General features: G+C 38.0%; 1 protein-coding gene across 3 annotated transcripts in view; it reads right to left on the reverse strand.

Annotated features, from left to right (window-relative positions):
- The window catches only part of trpm2 (transient receptor potential cation channel, subfamily M, member 2), a 77,067-nt gene that overhangs the window by 54,250 nt on the left and 366 nt on the right, over positions 1-22,451 (reverse strand). For all 3 annotated transcript variants that reach the window (XM_067444630.1, XM_067444631.1, XM_067444629.1), the window contains exons 2-11: positions 21,684-21,755; positions 21,525-21,561; positions 21,327-21,427; positions 16,537-16,610; positions 13,697-13,865; positions 10,511-10,691; positions 6,626-6,792; positions 4,903-5,083; positions 527-588; positions 242-442 (exon numbers count right to left, since the gene is read on the reverse strand). In XM_067444630.1, the coding sequence (XP_067300731.1) occupies positions 242-442; positions 527-588; positions 4,903-5,083; positions 6,626-6,792; positions 10,511-10,691; positions 13,697-13,865; positions 16,537-16,610; positions 21,327-21,427; positions 21,525-21,552 (1,164 nt within the window). In that variant the 5' untranslated portion in view covers positions 21,553-21,561; positions 21,684-21,755. The remainder of the gene's footprint in view (positions 1-241; positions 443-526; positions 589-4,902; positions 5,084-6,625; positions 6,793-10,510; positions 10,692-13,696; positions 13,866-16,536; positions 16,611-21,326; positions 21,428-21,524; positions 21,562-21,683; positions 21,756-22,451) is intronic.

A 22,451-nucleotide genomic window follows, 5' to 3' on the forward strand; every position in this document is an offset into this window, starting at 1 on the left:
ATTGAAGCGGTCATGATGAGTGTGTGTTGCGTGTTAGTGAAGCAATTGCAATGAGTGTGTTACGTGTTCATGGTGCTGTCATGATGAGTATGAAAATAAATGCAGAAGAAACTTCTTTCAAAAATAGAAAAAAAAAATCTTACACACCCCAAACTTTGTCACAGATGTAGTTCTAGATAAGAACCATTACTGTGTAATTTTGAGCTTGTGTGAATGTGATGTGTGTGCTTTTGTCCCTTACCTTCTTGGTCCACTCGATGACCTGCACCTCAGTAAAGCTTTTGTACTCTTGTCCAAAAAACCTCTTCAAGAGCTGGCTGATAAGCACCAGAGTGACCTTTGACACTGACAGGGCCGCCACCTGAGCAATGACGTCCGCCAGGCGTCCAGATCCCTCCAGCACGACACACGGCGTGTTGTTCAGCATTGAATTGTAAATCGTCTGTCAATAAAGAAGATATGCATTTGGATTAATGAAAGAACATTCATCTATGATCTATGAAACTGATGACTTTGAAAATCTTACGTTTAGAGTTCCTGGACCACCATCCAAAACCACACACACCACCGGTATCTTCACGCCACTCTCTGACGGAAAGACAACGCTAATAAACAGACGAAACACTTCACAAATAATCAAAAGTGACCAGTGAACAGTGTTAAAGAGCCATGAAATCTAACCAGAGACGGACAGTTACGGAGTACATTTACTTGAGTACAGTACTTTAGTACAATTTTGAGGGATCTGTACTTTACCCGAGTATCATTTTTGGGGAGTACTCATGACTTTACTCAAGTACATTTTAGAGGCAAATATTTTACTCTTTAATTCAACCTGTCCTCCAAAAAAATACGACTCTATTGTCACAGGGTGTTTTGGTGTAGGTTTCATGTTTTAAGGTTATGTTCACTGTCATGTTGTCATGCGCTTCCTGGTTTTGTCATGTGGTCTATTGTCATGTGATTCCATGCCCTCATGTTTTCCTGCCTCGTGTTCCTCCCTGTGTCCCAATTCGCACACTTTGATCCTAAATAGTATTCGAAAATAGAATTAGGATGTCCCAAATCGTAGTATGTTGAAAAGAGTATTCCAAAGATTCCCGGATGGTTTATTATTTCCGGTCCAAATTCACAGTATGGATCGATGGGCACTCTAACGGCTGATATTGCCCACAACCCATTGCGAGTTGGACGAGGATTCGATTAGAACTACAAACGCGGATAAAAAACGTAAAAAAACTACAAAGATGACGGATGTGCGAGTCAGACAGTTAAGTAGAGAAGTTTAGATAAAGGGGTTTGAGTGACCCTATCAATATTTAACCTGACAAAAATATATTTATTCAGTGTTGTCCACATTATATTTCACCTGCAGCAGCATTGTAAACTTTTTTAATGACACATTTGGCCATTAACTTTTAAATGCATCATTATATTTAAACTGCAAACACATGAGGAGAGTCTCTGACCCACAAAGACCCACACATGGCAGATCAACGAGCGGCTACATTTCTCTCCGATACGGTAGGAGATTAAACTGAATGTGGAGGATTTGATCTGTGACGAATCTGACGATGATTGACAGGGCAGATAAACGGTGACGGGACGCACTTAACTACAGAGTCCGGTAAAGATGGCGAAGTAGTCCCGAAGCTTGGATACTTTTCTGCTACACACTCAAAAGTATATACCTTTTTTTCACAAAAAGAGTACATACTTTTAGGACGTAGTGTAAGTAAGCGAATTGGGACGCAGCATGTGTCTTGTTTTCATTGGTTTATGAGTTAATCATTGTTCACAGGTGTCCCTCGTTTTGTCATTAGTCCTTGTGTATTTAAGCCCTCATGTTTGCTATAGCCTTGGTCAGTTATTGCATGTGTAACCCGCTGTTGGTGAGTGTTAGTTTGAGTCAAGTCAAGTCAAGTCAAGTCAAGTCAAGTCAAGTCAAGTCAAGTCTTTTGTTTGTTTTGCCAAGCCTTTGTTTTACGTTTATGTTTGGTTTTAAGTTTAATCAACTGCGATTGGGTTCAAAACCTCGCCTCTCCAGTGGACATAACGTTACATCTATAGGTCGTTTTTCAAGCACCTTATTACGACCTATATTTACGTTTTAAAGTCATGCGCCCTCTAGCTGGCATAAAAATAATGACAGTGTCGCGTTATATCTGACGTCATGCAATGACGTATGACTGTCGTTACCAATCAAAATGCGTGTTCATTTTAATGCAATGTCTGGACTTTTTACCACCATTTGTCATATTTCCATTTAGCAAAAATATTGTTTTTAATTTACAACTACACCCACCCTATCCCTAAACCTACCCAGTGATTTATAGTGTATACACACTTTATAATCACGTGTGTGTTCCCTGGGATCGAACCCACGATCGCATGATCACATGTTGTTGTTGTATAGTGCAATGCTTTACCAATTGAGCTATGCAAAACCTGAAATATTAAGCAGATAAAAGGGAAAAATACTTTAAAATGAAAATGTCCTGTTGTCGATAGGTGCGCAACTTTAGAAAACGCTCCTGTGCTTCGTATTTAATTCATTAAAATAATGTTGATGGGGCGCAACTTTAGTAAACGCTCATATGGGACATATTTTAAGGAAGTGACAACGACCTATATAGGCGGAGGACATGTTGCTTTAATCTGCTACATTTTTATCCACATCTGTAAGTACCTGTTACTTCTTCTAAAAGAAAAAAAAAAGAAAAATCTCGGAAACCCTCAATTTGTTGTTTCCCTCTTAAACGTGATTGGATTGTGCAGGTGCCACCGATTGGGACAGCCTATCAGCAATCACCTTCAGCTTTCCACCAATATCAACTCCATGGTCAAATTTAGATAAGAGACGAAAGTTGCATTTTTGCACTTGATTGTGCTCTGTATTTTATTTATTTATTTGCATATTATGTACATTGGGCGCTATTGTGAATTCCTTCTCTGCTGGCTGATCTTTGTTGATGAATGTTGTTGTATGTTTATGTGTTTATGTGGAGCATTGCTGCAAATCCAATTTCCCCTTGTGGGACAATAAAGGTACTTTGACTTTGACTTTGAAAGAATGGATGAAGACGCAGCAGGTCCATCTGGGAATGTGCCGACCCATGATGGTCTTGAGTGTGTTTAACACAGTCAGGTTCAAACATGGGTGTAAAACATCCATTAAAACTCTAGCAGAGGTTTATCAGAGCGTTGCCATTGTGCTATTGCTTTGTGTGCAAGTGAGAAATGTTAAATAAAGCAACATGGTAAAAAGATGAAAATGACTTGATTTTACTTTCAATTTTTTTCCATTCTCCAAGGTATTTACATTAATATTTTTCATAAGTCCATGTAGGACGTTTCTGTACATAAATGTAAGCACTGTGGCAGTCGTAATGCAATATTTAGAAAATTGACTCTTGATACTCAAGTACTTTTAAAAACAAGTACTTCAGTACTTTTACTTAAGTAGACATCTGACTGCAGTACTTTTACTTGTACTTGAGTAAAAATTTAGCAAGGGGTCTCTGTACTTTTACTCAAGTAATGAAGCTGTGTACTCTGTCTGCTTCTGCAAATAACCAAAAGTGACCAGTGAACAGTGTTAAAGAGCCATGGAATATGTAGGTTACACTGCAAAAAAACGATTCACTCAGTATTCTTGTTGTTTACCATTACAAATATGCAAATATTCTTAAAACAAGATCCGGTAGTGGCCAAAAGTGATGTCTAGAGGGCATATTTGTTTTTAATGACCCTATAAGTTCAATTAAACCATCAAAATATGAGAACAAAACACTAGACTTGGTGAGGGTGTTTATCTGACAAAATTATTTGGCAAAAAAGGCAAACTACAGGTACAGATTTTTATTTTACTATACAAAAACAAAACACTGACTACAACATAATTAGTTATTAATATTCTATTGGTTCTCTCTTGTGTTCAAAATTTATTAGCAGAGGCGGACAGTAGAGAAGTATTTTTTTAATTCATTTTATTTTTCAAGTATATGCACTTGAAAACAGTGATTTTAAATTGTAATATTTCAGAATTTTTACAGTATTTTTGATCAAATAAATTCAGCCTTGCTGAGCAGAAGAGACTTCTTTCAGAAACAAATCGTACCGACTCCAAACTTTTCAACTTATACTGACGGTTATTGTACTACTGTACTGTTTAATAATTTATCATTACACTGCCAATCTATATTTGATCTATATTCTCTTATGTGGCCAAATATACAAATAAAATTATTATTATTATTATTATTATTATTATTTAATTCTATAAACTATAATACTGATCTGCCAACATTGTCGCTATATGATAAATTAAAATAAGCTGATAACATAATAATAATAATAATAATAATGCGTTCGATTTATATAGCGCTTTTCATGGCACTCAAAGCGCTTTACATAGAAGGGGGGAATCTCCTCAACCACCACCAATGTGCAGCTCCACCTGGATGATGCGACGGCAGCCATATTGTGCCAGAACGCTCACCACACACCAGCTGATTGGTGGAGAGGAGACCGAGTGATGAAGCCAATCAGGATATGGCTTCATCACCGTTTTCTCCAGAACGACTGCAATATTGTCCTGTTTAACACTGTGAAGCTGCTTTGAAACAATCTGCATTGTAAAAGCGCTGTATAAATAAAGTTGATTAATTGATTGATTGATTGATTACGTGCCATTTAATTACATTTATATTTATGCATTTGGCAGATGCTTTTATCTAAAGTAACTTGCAGTACACTTACTACAGGGACAATCCCACTGGAGCAACATGGAGTAAAGTGCCTTACTCAAGGACACACTGGTGGTGGCGACTGCTGGGAAATTACGACTGTGACTGCAAAAACAAATGATATTAAATGATGTGTAATCTTATGAAGCTGCACCTCTGCTTCCCAGCGATTGTTGAGCGATAAGTCTCTCCAGACGGGTCCGCAGCTCAATCTCAACTCCATAATGTCCTTGAGTGCCATCATCCACCAGAAGGAAGTGAGTATGATTGATGTCGAGACAGGAGAGACGGCCCTGGCCCTGCTCGTCCAAAGCGTAGTACGCAGGAAAACAGCCCTAAAATAGAAAGACGACAAGACCTCATAAAACTCTTTCCTTATAAAATCATTAATAGTGTCCAGCAATTTCTGCAGTTATCAACATAAAACTAGATCTGGTTTAACATGCATTATCAAGCAGAACCAGATTCACAATATACGTTCAATGACTGATGACCCTGGAGCACTTCACCAGTCCTGCGTCTCACGGGTATATCTGTGGCAATAGCCAACAGTACATCGTATGGGTCAAAATTATACATTTTTCTTTTAATGCCAAAAATCATTAGGATATTAAGATCATGTTTCATGAAGATATTTTGTAAATTTCCTACCAAAAATATGTAAAAACGTTATTATTAGTAGTAATATGCATTGCTAAGGGCTTCATTTGGACAACTTTAAAGGAGATTTTCTCAATATTTTGATTTTTTTTGCACCCTCAGATTCCAGATTTTCAAATAGTTCCATTTCTGCCAAATATTCCTATCCTAACAAACCAAACATGTATTCATTTATTCATTTTTTTATTAGGCCTGTCACGATAACTACTTTTTGTTTTGCGATATATCGTCCCAGAAATAATTGTGATAAAGATATTATTGTCATTTTAAGACTATTTTATGCCACTAAATATATAATCCTAATACAACAGCATAATAATGCAAATAGACCTACACACTATCAAATGACAACCTTTTAATTTTTTAGATCATGGAAATTAAGGGTAAAAAATATATTATCCTAAATAAAGCAAAAAATGAATAAATAGTAAATAAACCTGTTCCCTTGTGAAATGGCTTTAACACTCATCATTCTACATTTATATGTGCACCGGAACAGGGGATCGCGGGTTTTAAATCGAGTCCATTTGGGCTTGTAATAGCAATAATCTGTGTTATTCTCGGGCAAAGAGTTGACTCGGGTCAATTGTTTTACTGAATGTTCTTGTACAATAAACAGAAATAAAACTCCTGTCAAAAAACTGTGTAGCTCTGTCTTTTTTTCTTACTAAGGGGCGCAAAACAAAAGGCACCGAAGCAGTCCAATAATACAGCGGAGCAAACCATTACAGAATAAACACAGGGGTGTTTAACGAATATACATATAAATCCAAACACTTTAAAATCTAAAATCTAAACCTAAAATCGTATTCATGCATTTCTAACTTTATTATTAAATTTAATTATTCAAATAATGGCTATTATAGGGCTTATTCTTCCAAACTCTCAGTAGTTATCAGGAAAACACTAACGCCTCAAATGCGCCTTTAATCGATAACCGATAATGTGTGTGAAGGAACTCCCGAGAACCCCTTTTGCCTCCAAAAACATACAAGATGACCAATCGAGTAAAATGTTGGTGACATTCATTATCATGTGAACATAATGGGCGATATATTGCATCACAAAAAACTATTGATGTCATGTACATATATTGTGCGATATATATCGATATATTGATTATTGTGACAGGCTTATTTTTAATTTCATTTTTAACTGGTTTTGTGGTCCAGGGTCACATCTGATCTTTTCGACATGACTTGAACTGTGTGTCTGACCTCAGGGTGGATCAGTGTGTGGCTGTTGTGAATGACTCCCCAGGGTGCCACACCGATGACGACGATCTGTCCATCCATCGAACTGCTGCTGAGTGTGTAATCTCGCACGGCCATGCCCACGTGCTTCATCACACCCGTGTGTGTACCTCCTGTCAGGATCCACGCACCTGCCACACGTACAGCATTAGAACAAGAGAAGTGTAATAGCTTAATATCTTCATGCAGTCACATTTGGCAGATTAGAGCTGGGCGATATTATAGTTTACAGATTACCTTATTTAAATGTTTCCTTGATATAACATAACACTGAGAAATTCATAAAAAAGCATTAAAGAAACAGAGTGTCTATTCACATTAAGTGCAAATTGTTTGCCTTGTTTGCAAGTGCTATTCGGGCTAGCAGTGCCTGGTTGGGCCAAACAAGAATGTGCATATTAAAACATCTACAGTGGTGCAATCAGTAAAGCGTAAGGCTTAAGGATCTTGGTTTTGACGTGATCGATCCGGGTTCAAATCCGCCTTTTGCCGAGCTCGCTCTTCTCTCTTTTCTAATCACAAATCACATCGGAAAGGCATTTATTTTCAATACAAATTAAGAAAAAGATCTAAATGTGGAAATAAAGTGCCTAACAAAATGTTTAATTATAATAAAAGCATTTATTGGGTAGGGTTAGTGGTAGGTGTAGGGAGGGCTTTAGTGTTCCTTTAAGGCGGCCATTAAATCCATTATCTATTTAATAATTTAAATAAAAATAATAATTCACACTCTGTTATTATTGGATCCTGTTAATGTACAACAATACTGAGGTGCAAATAGTATGTATCTGTCAAAATAAGGTATAAATGACATGTGATTACTATTTATATTACAAAGAACTGCAATTTTATATGGTGTAAGTAGAATTTATCACTATTTTCACTTAGTAAATAGAATCGACAGCTATTTGCACTTAGTGTAAAAATCATCAATCGCTAATGAAATATGTTGATTTCACTGAGTATGAATAGAATCTAGTTGCGCGATTAACACTTGGTGTAAATAGCTGCTGCCTAAAAGAAAATGCATTGGGACATCATTGCATAATGACGTCATGAACCTATGGACCGGCTTTTTGAACCGGTTCATTGAGCCGAACTGAACCGAAAAGAACCGGTTCTCGGAAATGAATCGGATTTTGCATCACTAGTGCGGAGCGTGGTGTTCGGTTTAGTTTTTGTGTTGGGATTGGGACTTTCATGCTCCGCGTGTTTGTCTTCTGTCGTGATTGGACATAATGGAATATGTCGTTTGCGCGTCGTGTAAGTGTGCGCTCTTCTGTCCATGTGTATTGTGTTTTTTGTAGCACGCGGTTTGGGTTTACATCAGCTTATGAGTGTTCTCATTGGCTGCGTGTTCATGTAATGTTTTGTTTGGGCACATGGCTTGTGTTCCAGAGGTAGTTGAAAATGCATTTGACCGGATTGCTTTCGTAGTGTAAACACTCATGTGGTCAAATGCACTGGAACAGCCTCTACAAGACCTGCTTCTCTCTGCCTACTGACCTAACGGGCAAACATTATAGGAAGAGCGCTAGCCAGACAGGATTTAAACTGTATGCTGGAGACCCATGTTTGGTTTGAAGATGAAAAACAAACCAGCACAAATAATGCTCTCTCACCATTCCTGATTTCTAACACACACTCACAGCGTTCGGCTCGTCTTGTGTCAGGGCAGAAACTAAAGCTGCTGATCTCCGTGTTTTTCCATCGTCTTCAGGTGCATTCATTTGTAAATTGCTTGGACTTATTGAATCAATTAGATTGAAAGATCTGGCAAAAAGCCCATACATTTACCTGAACATAGACCCTCCTCAAAGAAATCAGGACAGAAGTGGTCGAAAGTGGACAAAAGAGACGGATTCAAACACCAGGTGTAAATGGGAATGTGTCTCCCTTGTCTACTGCAGGTTTAAAACAGGGACAAAGATGGACCACAATTTCCAGATCTTTTCTAAGAAGAAAATGGTTAACTTTAGCTGATCTACAACCAGAACCTCTGTTTTACTCTTATTTATTTGAAGGAAATTATATATATTATACAGCTAAAGCTTGATGTAATTACAGTGATGTCATGTTACATTTGATGTCATATTAAAATTGTCACTTTTTGGGGGTGAGCAAAACCACACCATTTGTTTGTGTGTCCCTTTACATGCAAATTAGCTGCTGCCCCCCCCCCCCCTTCAAGAAGAGTGTGTAGCACGCGATTTGTGTTTACAAAAAAATCAGCCGCATGCTTTCGTGTTGTATTCTCACTGTTCATGTCTTGTTTTGCTTGGGCACATGGCTTGTGACTTGTGTTTGCTGGCAATGTGCTCTCATGTATATTGTCTTGACCCCGTCCATCTTGTTAATAACGCGTTAACGCAAATTAATTTTAATGGCACTGTGGTGTGGCAAGCAGCGGGGCGAGGGACCGCGAGAGCGGGCCGGTGATTAATGTTAACGAGTGCCAGCTGCGTGGCACACCGGTCTCGTCTCGCGGCCATGTGACGGGAGCATAAAAGGAGGAACGAAGGCAGCGGAAGACGAGAGAGGACCAGGCCTGGAATTTTATGTTATGTTTTGTGTATGTGTTTGTGGGCAGTCGTCCGTGAGGGGCTGCCCGCGGTTTTACTTTCATTTTGTTTATTTGTTTGAATTAAAGTTTGTTGTTAAACGTTCGCCGGTTCCCGCCTCCTTCCTTCCCATCTACGAACATCGTTACAGGCACTAAATGTATTATTGCGCGTTAACGCAGCGCGCATTTTCTGTTTTATCCGTGGCATAGCCCATAGTTGGAAAAAGTGAGAGCAGTCATAGAAGCAAAGGATGCAGCAGCAGACATTAATAGAGAATGAAAAGGGTTGACATTAACATTACTATTCTAAACCAAAAGTGCATTGCCTACAAGCTACCATATTTTCTGTTTAACTTTTATTAGACTCCAGGTCTATAAGAAAGAAAAGTGTGTTTTTTCACTAAGCACATTCTCTGCAGTTCAAGCGCGATGCACGGAAGCTCACTCTAACTCATGTCTGAGGTAAATCATTAACACATCACCACTAACAGTAAATGTGTTTTATTGAACTAAATACATTACAATCGGCTAAAACGAATACGCAGGTTACTTTTCTGAACAAGCGCGCTCCCGAGTCCGTGTTACTCACACTGTTCTAGTGAATCTCGGCACAGTTCGACACACACACACACACACACACACACAAACAAAATACCGGCAGTTCAACAGGGAACGCAGATCTCTTAAAGGGCCGCACTATATTCCTACTCCTGGTGAATATGGACCTCCTCCAGGTATGGTTTGGTTCTGGTGTGCTCACAGGTCCACATCACAGCTTTCACATTACCAATTTTTCATACAAACTGTGCTCTGCTCTGAACTAAACTGCCAGTGTAAAAACTCCCTTTATATTCTTAAAATGAGAGAAATCACTGCTTATTCTTAATTTTTAAGTTTAGGCTTAAGAGACATGAACAATTTCTTTGATAAACATCTGTGACCTTTGATACGTCTAGTCTTCATGCTTCAACCAAAAGTATAGTTTCACTAATAATAAATGTACATTTGCATAAAGCATGCATATTTGTCCATACCCATGTTGATTAGAATATTAAAAACTTAATTTAAACTTAATTAAACTTTGCTAAAAATGTGTGATTAAATTGCGATTAATCGCGAGTTAACTCATGACAACCATGCGGTTAATCACGATTAAATATTTTAATTGAGTGACAGCCCTAATTTATATATATCCAACTTTATATAGAGAGCTATAACAGTTTAAATTGAGCATAGATATAACAATCAAGCAGCTGATATTTCATATATAGTATATATCACTGTACCTGTGGTCTGGGCGACTTTAATGAGGCCCCGACGGAACTTGTCCTTCAGGTGATTCTTCATGTGGAAGTTTTTGGCTCCGCCGGTCACTGAAATCAGCAGGTTTGGAGAGCGCAGTTTCCACTGTTCTGTCATCAGCTGGTACAGACTCTCACAGGACGTTTCCGACGACACCCGAGCATACTAAACACCCACAACACACACCCTTATATGAGTTTGCATATGAGATAACAGTGAATGTATTTGTGGCAAGCAGTGATGCCAGTAACGCGTTACATAGTAACGCGTTACTCTAATCTGACTACTTTTTTCCAGTAACCAGTAATCTAACGCGTTACTATTTCCAAACCAGTAATCAGATTAAAGTTACTTATCCAAGTCACTGTGAGTTACTATTTTAGTCATTTTCCATAGTTAAAAACGACAGCTTATCAAAATTCTCAGCCCGGGGGCTGGAGCCCGTGTTTTTTATTTATTTATTTGTTTACATTGTTACAGCCATTAAAATAGTTCAGTTTTGTTTTTAATGTCAAAGTAGTTATTTTTCGTTTCGTTTTTTTATTATTCTAATTTAGAAAATGTTCAGAGCAATTTTTTGTTTGTTAAATTAAAGTTTATAGGCAAGACAATTCAAGAGTTGGTTTGAGAGACTAGGCTATTAAACATGCGGTTAACTCACTGGGCCGTCACATAAAAAAATTAAAACTTTAATTTAACAAACAAAAAATTGCTCTAAACATTTTTTGAAATGATCTAAATAAAGAAACGAAACGAAATATAACTACTTTGACATCAAAAACAAAGTAGGCTAGTTATTATACCACCACAAAGGCATTTTTGACGAGCTGAGGCAGGCTGATAGATTAGCCTACTGCTCACAACGGCGCTCAAAAAAACGAAACGGGCTACACAATCTAAAAAACAAAAGAAAAGAAAGTATATGCAGGTTGTCTTATAGCCTACCTTACACTTCAGCAAAATTAATATAAATCCGATCTTCAATTCCCGCAGTATATGCTCATTTAACGGAGTTCACATCAAAGCAAAAGATTCTAGCATTTTATTCTGCAGCCCATTTCAAATTCAAAGATCGCATATGAGAGAGAGCGGCCTAAGCACTGGTAAGATCATTAGTCTCATTAATTTATATTGAAGATGATTGTGTTTTGTGTGACTTATTTTAAAGTTTCATTTACGGCCATTTGCGTTGGCTTGCTTTACTCATTTGCAGCGATGTTGCAGTAGCACCGTTATCTATCTGACTACAACATAACAAGCTCTCACACATTTATTTTTTAATTATTTGCCAGGAGTAAAATTTACACATGTGGTTTAAACAACCAATACATTTACATTTGTCCGGTTTAGTTTGAAATGCTTCCATACACCTTCTGAATTGGTTTGTTTGAGTGATCGGAATTAAATACGTCTCGAAAGACTCTCGGAAGGCATTAGGCCTACTCCTGGTCATTTCGCAATCAGATAGATAAGCCTACCTGGTCAGAGAAAACGAATGAAGGAACCAGTTGTAAAAAGGCCATAACTCTAGCAGCTGCACTGAAGAAACGGACTCTTTAACCCTGCGCGAGCCATATCTTGACAGTGGCGCAAGCTATCATGGTCTCATGTTGTTTCCAACAGCACATCTCATTGTTCATTTTAATTATTAAAATAAATATAAAACGAAGGAGAAGCCTAAAAAAATGGGCGCAAAAAAGTCGGGACCGTCAGGCTCGGGCATAAATGCAATAAAGTGTGTTGCCAAAAACAGTTGTCATTTCTATGTTGAGGCGGCAGGGGTGTTGTCGGCAACTGCTGAATGTAACTTATAAAGTAACTTGTAATCTAACTTAGTTACTTTTAAAATCAAGTAATCTGTAAAGTAACTAAGTTACTTTTTAAAGGAGTAATCAGTAATCAGTAATCAGATTACTTTTTCAAAGTAACTGTGGCAACACTGGTGGCAAGCAGCGAGGCTGAGGGACTGTGAGAGCGGGACGTGTCTCATTGAGGAGCTCGGTCTCATAAAAGGAGGAGTGACGACAGTGAAAAACGAGAGAGGACCAGGTCTGGACTGGAATGTTGGGTTTGTTTACGTTTTATTATGTGTGCATCATCCGTGAGGGGCTGCCGCCTTTACTTTCAGTTTGTTTGATTAAAGTTTGTTGAATGTTCGCCGGTTCCCGCCTCCTTCTGTTACAGTATTGAACCTTCTAAATGTGATGGAGGAACATGCATTTCCTGTTAAAATGCTGCAGAAATTCTCTTTAATTGTCTTTTGCCTTTTTCCAGTAAAAATATTTAATATTTTTAAACAATATAAACTTTTTCTTTGTTGAATTGCTTGAAATATGATTAAAATCATTTTAAAAAAGAAGCAGCAGCGTGCAGCGCAAGTCATATAGACTACATAAAATTATAATGAGAACATCATAATTCTGTGTTTAGGAAATGACTTTTAATGCTGAGTTTTTTGTTTTTGTAATCAAGCTCTCAAAACTTCTATAACAACTTTTATCGACCAATATATTGGTTATCGGCTTTCAAATATAAAAACAATATTGGATATCATATCGGCCAAAATGTTCATATCTGTGCATCCCTAGTTTTCGTAGTTTATACTGAGACGATAATGGTCTTGTTTTCAAAATTGCACTTTAAAAACCATTTCCTAAAGTTTGCATTTTTAGGCTGCCAAAACGCCAATAAAATGTAAATGAAAAATGAAAACACATAGAAATTTCTGTTTTCAGTTTAAATATCCCCTAAGATAGAATACACTTGCATTGCAATCTATGAAATCAAGTCCAAATATCCATAGTGTATCTTCTCAAGTAAATTTATCTAAATTTAAAAACTTTTATATGTTTTAACTGAAAGAAAATACTCTTTAATAATATGATTTTTTTTTTTTTTTGCAGTGTGCTACTTTAATCCAATTTCAGTGACTCTAAGAATCAATCTAAGAATCACCTACATGAAGATCCTTTTAGTGTTAAAAGGTTCTTTAGATGATTAAAATGTCATTCACCCTTAGATAAAGATGGTTATTTTGAGAAATGATAACTGTAAGGCTCTTTGGGGAAACAAAAATGGTTCTTCTATGGCATTACTGCTTTGAAACCTTTATTTTTTAAAGAGTGTATAATAGAAAGGAGGTCCATCTGAATCGAAAGTCGTCATTTTACCTTCCCGGTTTTCTGTCCAAGTCCACCAAAGCTGATATCTCCAAAAGCATCGGTGGGCATCTCTCTGACGTGCCTGTGTTTGTCCCAATGCTCCCCAACATAGTCCTCCGGTTTGATGGCCTCATCGCAGTGCTGGATCTTTGGGTAACCACACTTACAAATCCCCTCCCTGACAAAAGTAATCCATGTTATCCACACATGAGTTACAACTCAACAACACGCACACCACACATATTGTCCCAGTGTTGCTAAAGCACACAGAAGCGAACAGGAGTGCATACACGTGATCTTTAGTTTACCGCTTGTCAAGTTGCATATGACTGATGCATCATTAATTATACTTCATCGTATTTTATACACACACAATGACTTTTAAAAGAATAGCTCAAGTGCACAAGTTGTGATAAATGTATGCATCATTAAAATGACAGAAAATGCATGGTCATCTCTTGATTTATAGTTACAATGAGGAACTTTTGAAAGACGTTTATCAGAAGACCTAAGTGCTTAAGAGGAAGAGTGAAAGTAGAGGAGATCAGAGTGCCTGCTAGTGCCTTGTAAGCATAAAGGAGAACTCAATCAACCAATGGAAAATGCTAATATGGGAGTAATATGTGGATGACGTTAATACAGATGCAAACTGGTCTTAAACGCTTTGAGCTTGGCTACTTTCGTCCACTTCCAGAGTTAGTTGAAAATGCATTTGACCGGATTCCTTACATAGTGTAAACACTCATGTGGTCAAATGCGTTCGAACAGCCTCTACAAGACTGGCTATACTCTGCCTACTGACCTAACTGGCAAACATTATGGGAAGAGTGCTAGCCAGACAGGATTTAAACTGTATGCTGGAGACCCATGTTTGGTTTAAAGAAGAAAATGTACCAGCACAATGTTCTCTCACCATTCCTGATTTATAACACACACTCACAGCGTTCGGCTCGTCTTGCGTCAGAGCAGAAACTAAAGCTGCTGATCTCCGTGTTTTTCCATCGTCTTCAGACGCAATGGGCTTATTTCATCCATTAGATTGAAAGATCTGGCAAAAAGCCCATACATTTACCCGCCCATAGAGCCTTCCCTCAGTTCAGGACAGAAGTGGTCGAAAGTAAACTTAAGAGACGGATTAAAACACCAGGTGTAAATGGGAATGTGTCTCCCTTGTCTACTTGTGTCTACTACAGGTGTAAACAGGACCAAAGATAGATCACAATTTTCATATCTTTACTAGCAAGAAAATGCTTAAAGGTGTACTTCAGCGCTGGGAAGATGAATCTGTATTTAAACTGGGTCATCAATGTAGTAGAAATGTGAAATTATTTTTGAATTTGGTGCCTTCTAGACTGAGAAAAGGCAGAAAATGTATTTTTGTCTCATGGGGATGAAAGACTACAATTCCCAGAATGCTTCGCTGCCCTGTGAGGCCAAATGGGGAAAGCACAATCATTTGAAAATACTCCAGGGTTTCTACTGATACAAAGCCATATGCTAATCGCTGAAGTAACCCTTTAACTTTAGCTGATCTACAATAAGAACCTTGATTTTACTCTTATTTATTTGAAGAAAAAAAAAAAAAAAATATATATATATATATATATATATTATACAGCCAAAGCCTGATGTCATTATAGTGATGTCATGTTACACTTGATGTCATGTTAAAATTGTCACTTTTTGAGGGTGAGCAAAACTGCGCTATTTTTGTGTGTGTCCCTTTACATGCAAATGAGCTGTTGTTCCCCGCCCACTTTCAAGAAGAGGGTGGAGTTTCAAGAGCTTGTGTTAGCAGCTTTAATTACCTAAACTATAAATAACCGGTATAGTTTAGTTTAATTACGGTTATAACTTATGTTGTCATCTTGTTTTATGACATGCTATTGCATTTCTATTCGTACTGTTTTGCAATAAACGAGAAAGACGGACGACAGCTTGAGCGACTCCAAAATGTGCTTGACTACAACAACTCTTCCTCTTCTCAACATGGCCTTTGTTGTGTGTTCTCGGGGGCGGGGTTTATGTCAATTTTAGGGTTAGTGATGTCATGTGTTGTAGTTCCTACAGTAGTCCCCGTTTGTTGTAGTCCTTAAGAAGAGATTTCTGTAAAATAATATATCTCCCTTTGCTTTAAGCATCGTAACTTTGCAGATGTTGTTTATGTAATAAAAAAAAACAGATGATGATTTCCTTGTTCTATGAAGTCCCTCCTTCAGAAACACGTAACGAGTTCTGATTGGGCCAGCGCTTCCCGTGTTTTGATTGGACAGCAGCTTAGCGCACTTTGCCCGGAAAGTTCCCGCCTCTTACCATAACGGGGCGATGCAAGCGCTGAATGCGCGCTCTTCTCCACGTGAGAGAGCAACGAGACCACACCCCCTATTTTGCGTGTTTTGTGGGCGGAGGGTTAGTCAACAAACGGTTCTAGTGACGTCATTACAGCAGGAAGTGCAGCGGTGTAGTCCAAACCGGCCGCTCGCTGGAGGCTTCGAAAGGGAACTGTTAAATAAAATATCTCGCCTGGCATTGAACTTTGAGCTTTATAATTTTACAGGTATTATTTATGCTCAAACAGCAACATTACACACTAACTAAAGTTTGAAAGATGCAATCGCGAAGAACGGGACCTTTAAAATTTGCGCATCAAATATGATACAGTAGGTTTTATAGGGTTAATTATAATTAAGCTTTAAGAGGAAAAATCATTAAACACTCTGCCCATCCCACACGCACACACACGCACACACGCGCACACGCACACACGCACACACACACACACACATGCACACACGCACACACGCACACACGCACACACGCACACACACACACAAACAAACTCCACATACCTGGCATCCTCCACATAGAAGCAGCACTCTTTCTTCTTGATGTTCTCTTTAATCCAGGAGGCGAGTGAGCAGCGCTGGAAGGAGGGAGACAGAGACAGATATCGGCCAGCTTTTAAAGTGCTCCCAGTGAGCGTTTGCACGAGGATCGGCTCCACCGCTGCCTCCTCCATGCTCATATCAGAGACAGTGAGCGTGAATGAGAAGGGCAGACGTGCGGGAGGGGGAGGGTGTGTATGGGCAGGGCGGGCTACAATGCATTTGCTGCTGGCTGAAAAAACTGCACTGCTGCGCCAATGATGTCAGACACGGGGCGGAAGCATTACCAGAATATGGACAGGAGCTGAAAACTTCATTTAGTTGGTAAAGGGTAAATGGTAAATTAATTAAAAATAATTAATTGTACAATGATAACAGTCAAAATTTGAATGTTTGGCCCCAATTTATATTAGGTGGCTTTAACTATTATGTACTCACATAAAAAAGAAGTACTTGCTGTGTTCATATTGTATTTCAAAACACTTTTGCTGATATTGAGGTGGGAAAGGGGTAGAGTTAGGGACAGGTGTGGTGGGACGGGTCAGTTTAAGGGCAGGGTTATGGGTAAGGGAAGTGTCAAAAGTGTAATTACAAATGTAACTACAGAAATTAATTACAGATGTAATTACATGCAGGTATTTAAAAAAATGTAAGTACAATGTAAAAACATGTATGTACACAGTAAGTCCATTGTATCAAATTATTAATTAAAATGTTAGTACATAAGGTCACCTAATATAAAGTGGGTCCGAATGTTTTAAATACTACTAAATACAATCTATATAAGTTTTAGTTTTTTAGGATTTTGTTTTGGGTTACCTAATTTAAGGTTTGTTTTTATTTCAAGTAATGAAAAGTTAATGTTAATAAACCTGGTGGTCCTCAGCATAAAATATTTTACATAAATGCCAGGTCGAGGCAGGTTGCCACACATGTTTTATATATGTTGCAAATTTTATACAGGTGATTACTTATATTTTCTGTTGACCAAAACAGTTTGATATTTTGTATTTTGTAATATCTGTTTTAATGGTTATATATTAGATTATATATTAGAGAAGCACCGATACTAAATTTCTCTACCGATAGCCATTATTAGGAGATTATAATTGTATCCATTGGCATTCGTATTATTCTTTGTCTTCCATTTTTTCTTCTTCTTCCACTCTTGAGTCTGTGGCAGGCCACAGAACCGCTTACAGGAAAGTTATGAAATTTGGCACACGGATCGAGGACAGTCTGAACTGTCACCATATAAATTTGTCTAACTCAATCCCTCTAGCGCCATTAACTGTCCAAAGTTTCACATACGTTTATGCTAATAATTTCTAGGGGTGTGCATTGGCACTGCCTTCACGATTCGATTCGATTACGATTCACCAGGTAACGATTCGATTCGATTCGATTCGATTCTACGATGCATTGTGATGCATCAAAATTCTACTGCACACAAAGCAAATTTTTCATCAGTCATGAGGCAATATAAGCAGATATTAAACAACAGATTGTATTGGCTGCTATGTGTCTCCTGTATCTTTGACATAAAAGTTATTAAATAAAATAAAATGTAATTAAATAAAATTAAATAAAATGCAATTAACCCTTAAATGCATGACTGTTTCACAAAACATTCTTACATATTGAGGTCGTTAGCGACCCGGATCTATATTTAACATGGATAGACCTCTACCTGTCGTGATAATATATAAAACTCCTGATTTTAGAGTAATAGCTACAGAAGAATAAAATAAAACCTATTTCGTTACCTTTTGGAGCTTGGAAGGATTCAGTTTGAGCAGATGTTTAATACCATCATCATATGACCTCGTCAGAGCTCGTTTACCAGTATATTCAGCATCTGCCTCATATTCGCCATCTCCAGCATATTCTCCAAACTCATTTTCAACGTCTTCAAAATCAATATTTTGATCACTGACAGCTTCTTGACCACATCCATCATCAAGAGACAGTGACACTTACATATGATTGTGTTTAGTACTTGCTCTCTGAAGTAAATCACTAAGTCATTTCAAGTTTTGCAGATTATAATTATTGTTTCGTTTTCTGTCAGAGGTAACTATGAGTGAAACGTCACTTCATCATTGGGTATCAGACATTGCCACCTTGTGGAATAAAGGTGAATTGCGCCATATTTCGTCATTATAGATTAATTTATTATTGTGCAAAAAATATATACGTACAATCCTACACATCGGGTCGTTAGCGCGTTAGCGCGTTTTTAATAACCCGTCTATCGCGGTCATCTCCCTCCGCCTCAGCCATCTTCCTTGATGTTGTTGTTATTCTCCCGGAACCGGAAGTATTTGAAACTTCACAACTTTATCGTCCGCCAGAAAATAAACAGTGACATAATCGATTATGGCACTTTGCCGCATCGATGCTGAATCGTTCATGCCCCGCATCGCGATGCATCGCCGAATCGATTTTTGTTGACACCCCTAATAATTTCTGACGTCAAAATTGTTCTGACCTCTTCCTAGGCTATTGCTCCGATTTTAACGCAATTTTTTTTAACCATATCATCTTTAGACCATGCCGACAAAAATGTTATGGCATGCAAGTTGATTCGTCAAATCATTCTCAAATAACACGCTTGCGAATTTGACAAAGAGCACGACAAAATGAACGTGAGGCTATATCTCCGCAACGTTTAAGCGTATTCTGACCGAACTTGGTGTGTGATTTGACAACCATGACCCTAGGAGACATTTTTTGACAACGGTTTTGGCACAGTGCCACCTAATGGTCAGTAGTTATAAACAATTTACTTATTTACTTATAACTTCTGCACAGTTTGGCAAAAAATCTCAAGCACCCGTTTTTTCCATATCGGACATTTTTTGTGGTAAAGTGGTATATTTAATGAACACATTGGCGTATCGATACGAAACTCAACTTGCCCTGACAGTACTCAAGAAGTTTTGGGGTGCCACCTTGTGGTCAAAAGATGTAATGATATTTACAAAAATACCAATAATGAAACAGGCCTAAGTAGATAAGTTATATAAGTTATAGATTTCATGTCGATAGACAAAATAGACAATTTATTGTCACCTCACTCTGGCCACACCACATCAATTCGTTCACAGTGCCACCTATTGGTCAAAAGTGATAAACTATTATATCAAAATACTAGTGACTATGTTTTTTTTATGATCTTAACCAACTCAACTCTATGCCCTACCCACAGGTTCAATATTGCATCATCATTCAATCATTCAAAATATGCTACAGAACTGAAGTGTTAATGTGTCTTTATTTTCTCATTGTTGCAGTTGGTTTGATACCGCCAGCCATATTGGCATGACTTGTCATGTTCTTTGTGCTTGGCCCCTTAATTGCTACTTGCAGCTTAATTTATGAATTTTGATTACCGTCGTTTAGCAAATAAATAAATGACGGACAGTTACGTATTACCAGAATTTTATCATGAAAGCTTATGGTACACCTCAAACAAGAGAATGTATAAAAATTTAGTGTTGATGTTAATTAGCGAGTCCAAGAATGATTTAGGTATGCAGAACATACGTAGCTTATATGGACCATACACCACAAATACATATATTGCCAAAAGTTTTGGGACACCTGCCTTTACACGCACATACAATTTAATGACTTCCCATTGGTAATCCGTAGGGTTTAATATGGAGTTGGCCCTTTGCAGCTATGACAGCTTCAGTTCTTCTGGGAAGGCTTTCCACAAGGTTTAGGAGTGTGTTTATGACTGTTGTCATAAGCTCATTTGTGAGGTCAGGCACTGATGTTGGACGAGAAGGCCTGGCTCTCAAGTCTCCGCTCTAATTCATCCCAAAGCTGATCTATCGCGTTGAGCTCAGGACTCTGTGCAGGCCAGTTCCTCCACACCAAACTCACTCATCCATGTCTTTATGGACCGACGCTTTGTTTTCATGTTGGAACTGGAAAGGGCCATCCCCAAACTGTTCCCACAAAGTTGGGAGCATGAAATTGTCCAAAATGAACTAAGGGGCCAAACACTACACTTGGCACAATGCAGTCAGGCAAGTCCTGTCTCTTGGCAACCGCCAAACCCAGACTCGTCCACGGGATTGTCAGACTGAAGCGTGATTGGTCGCTCAGAGAACACGTCTCACTGCTCTAGAGTCCAGTGGCAGCTGATCCTGTGCTTTGCATTGCTCTTGGTGATATGTCTTGGATGAGCTGCTCGGCCATGGAAACCCATTCCATGAAGCTCTCTACACTGTTCTTGAGCTCATCTAAAGGCCACAGAAGTTTGGAGGTCTGGAGCTATTGACTCTGCAGTAAGTTGGTGACTTCTGTGCACTGTGACCCCCAGCATGCGCTGACCCCGCTCTGGGATTTAACACTTCGTGGCTGAGTTGCTTTTGTTCCCAATCGCCTACACTTTGTTATAATCACACTAACAGTTGAGCGTGGAATATTTAGTAGTGAGGAAATGTCAGGAATGGACTTATTGCACAGGCGTCACGGTCCCACGCTTGAGTTCACTGAGCTCCTGAGAGCGACCTATTCTTTCACTAATGTGTGTAGAAGTGTCTGCAGGCCTAGTGCTTGATTTATACACCTGTGGCCATGGAGGTGATTGAACACCTGAATTGAGTGATTTGGAGAGGTGTCCCAATAATTTTGGCAATAGAGTAAATATTTATTTCACAATGTAAGCAAAAATAAATTTAATATACTTTTTTTTTAAATATGTAAATAGCAACAAACACACATACAATATGTCTCACCTTTTCAAAGTTTTGGAATATATCCGTCTGTATCAGATTTCCTAATTTGATTTTGCTGACATCCGTTGGATGGATTTTCTCCTCTGATGTGCACAGCATCTCTGCAAACATATTATTATTTATTTATTTGTTTTTTAAATAAAATGTACATTTTGCAAACAAAACATCTTGTTGCAAACACACAGGATGTGTTTTTACGTTTAAGAGCAGGGAAGCTGGATGACATCCTTCTAGTCTGGTTACACAGACCAACGATAAGAAAAGAAAAGAAAAAGAAAGTTTATTTTTTTTACATTGAATACACAAAAAAGTAATAAGCTACTTTAACACATACTAAATAAACATAGATACTTTTACCTCTTAGGACTGTAACTGGTAATGGTCTCTTATTTCACAGCTTCATTTAATCATCATGCTCTGGGTTTCACACTGAAGAAAAGAGAAGAAAAATAACAAAAATCCATGCTGAACGCTTGATGTTAACACTTTGCTGTGTGCTTTTTTCACAGTTTTTTCGTGTATACTAGTCACTAAAACAAGTTGCCAAAGCAATGGTCACCAAGTGCAAATCTTACATAGATGATCAGATTACACTATCATTGAGAAAAGTGTCTGACACGCTTTCTATTGAACTAGACTTCTAATGCGGATTCAGCTTTAGAACAAAAGTACTATTTAGTCTAAGATTCAGTATTATGCAATGCTTGACTTGAATTAATACGCCCAGTTGTATGGACAATTTTATAGTGCTTGGTACAATTCCATATTAAATGTAATATCATCTCTTTTTCGTGTTCTATAAGTCACACATATTTAAAGGGATAGTTCACCCAAAAATGTGAAACATTTTTCAGTAAATACTAATCCTCAAAGTGTTCCAAACCTGTATGAATGTCTTTCTTTTGCTGAACAAAAAGAAAGATTTTTTATATGTTGGTGACTAAACAGTTGATGGCAGCCATTGACTTCCATAGTAGGAAAAAAAAATACTACGGAAGTCAAAGAGGTCCATCAACTGTTTGGTTTCAGACATTTTTTTTTAAAATATATTGTGCGTGTGTGTGTCCAGCAGAAGAAACCCATACATGTTTGGACTTGAGAGTGAGAGTAAATGATGACAATTTT

The sequence above is a fragment of the Pseudorasbora parva genome, chromosome 5 (genome assembly GCF_024679245.1).
Source record: "Pseudorasbora parva isolate DD20220531a chromosome 5, ASM2467924v1, whole genome shotgun sequence".
NCBI classification, from domain to species: domain Eukaryota; kingdom Metazoa; phylum Chordata; class Actinopteri; order Cypriniformes; family Gobionidae; genus Pseudorasbora; species Pseudorasbora parva.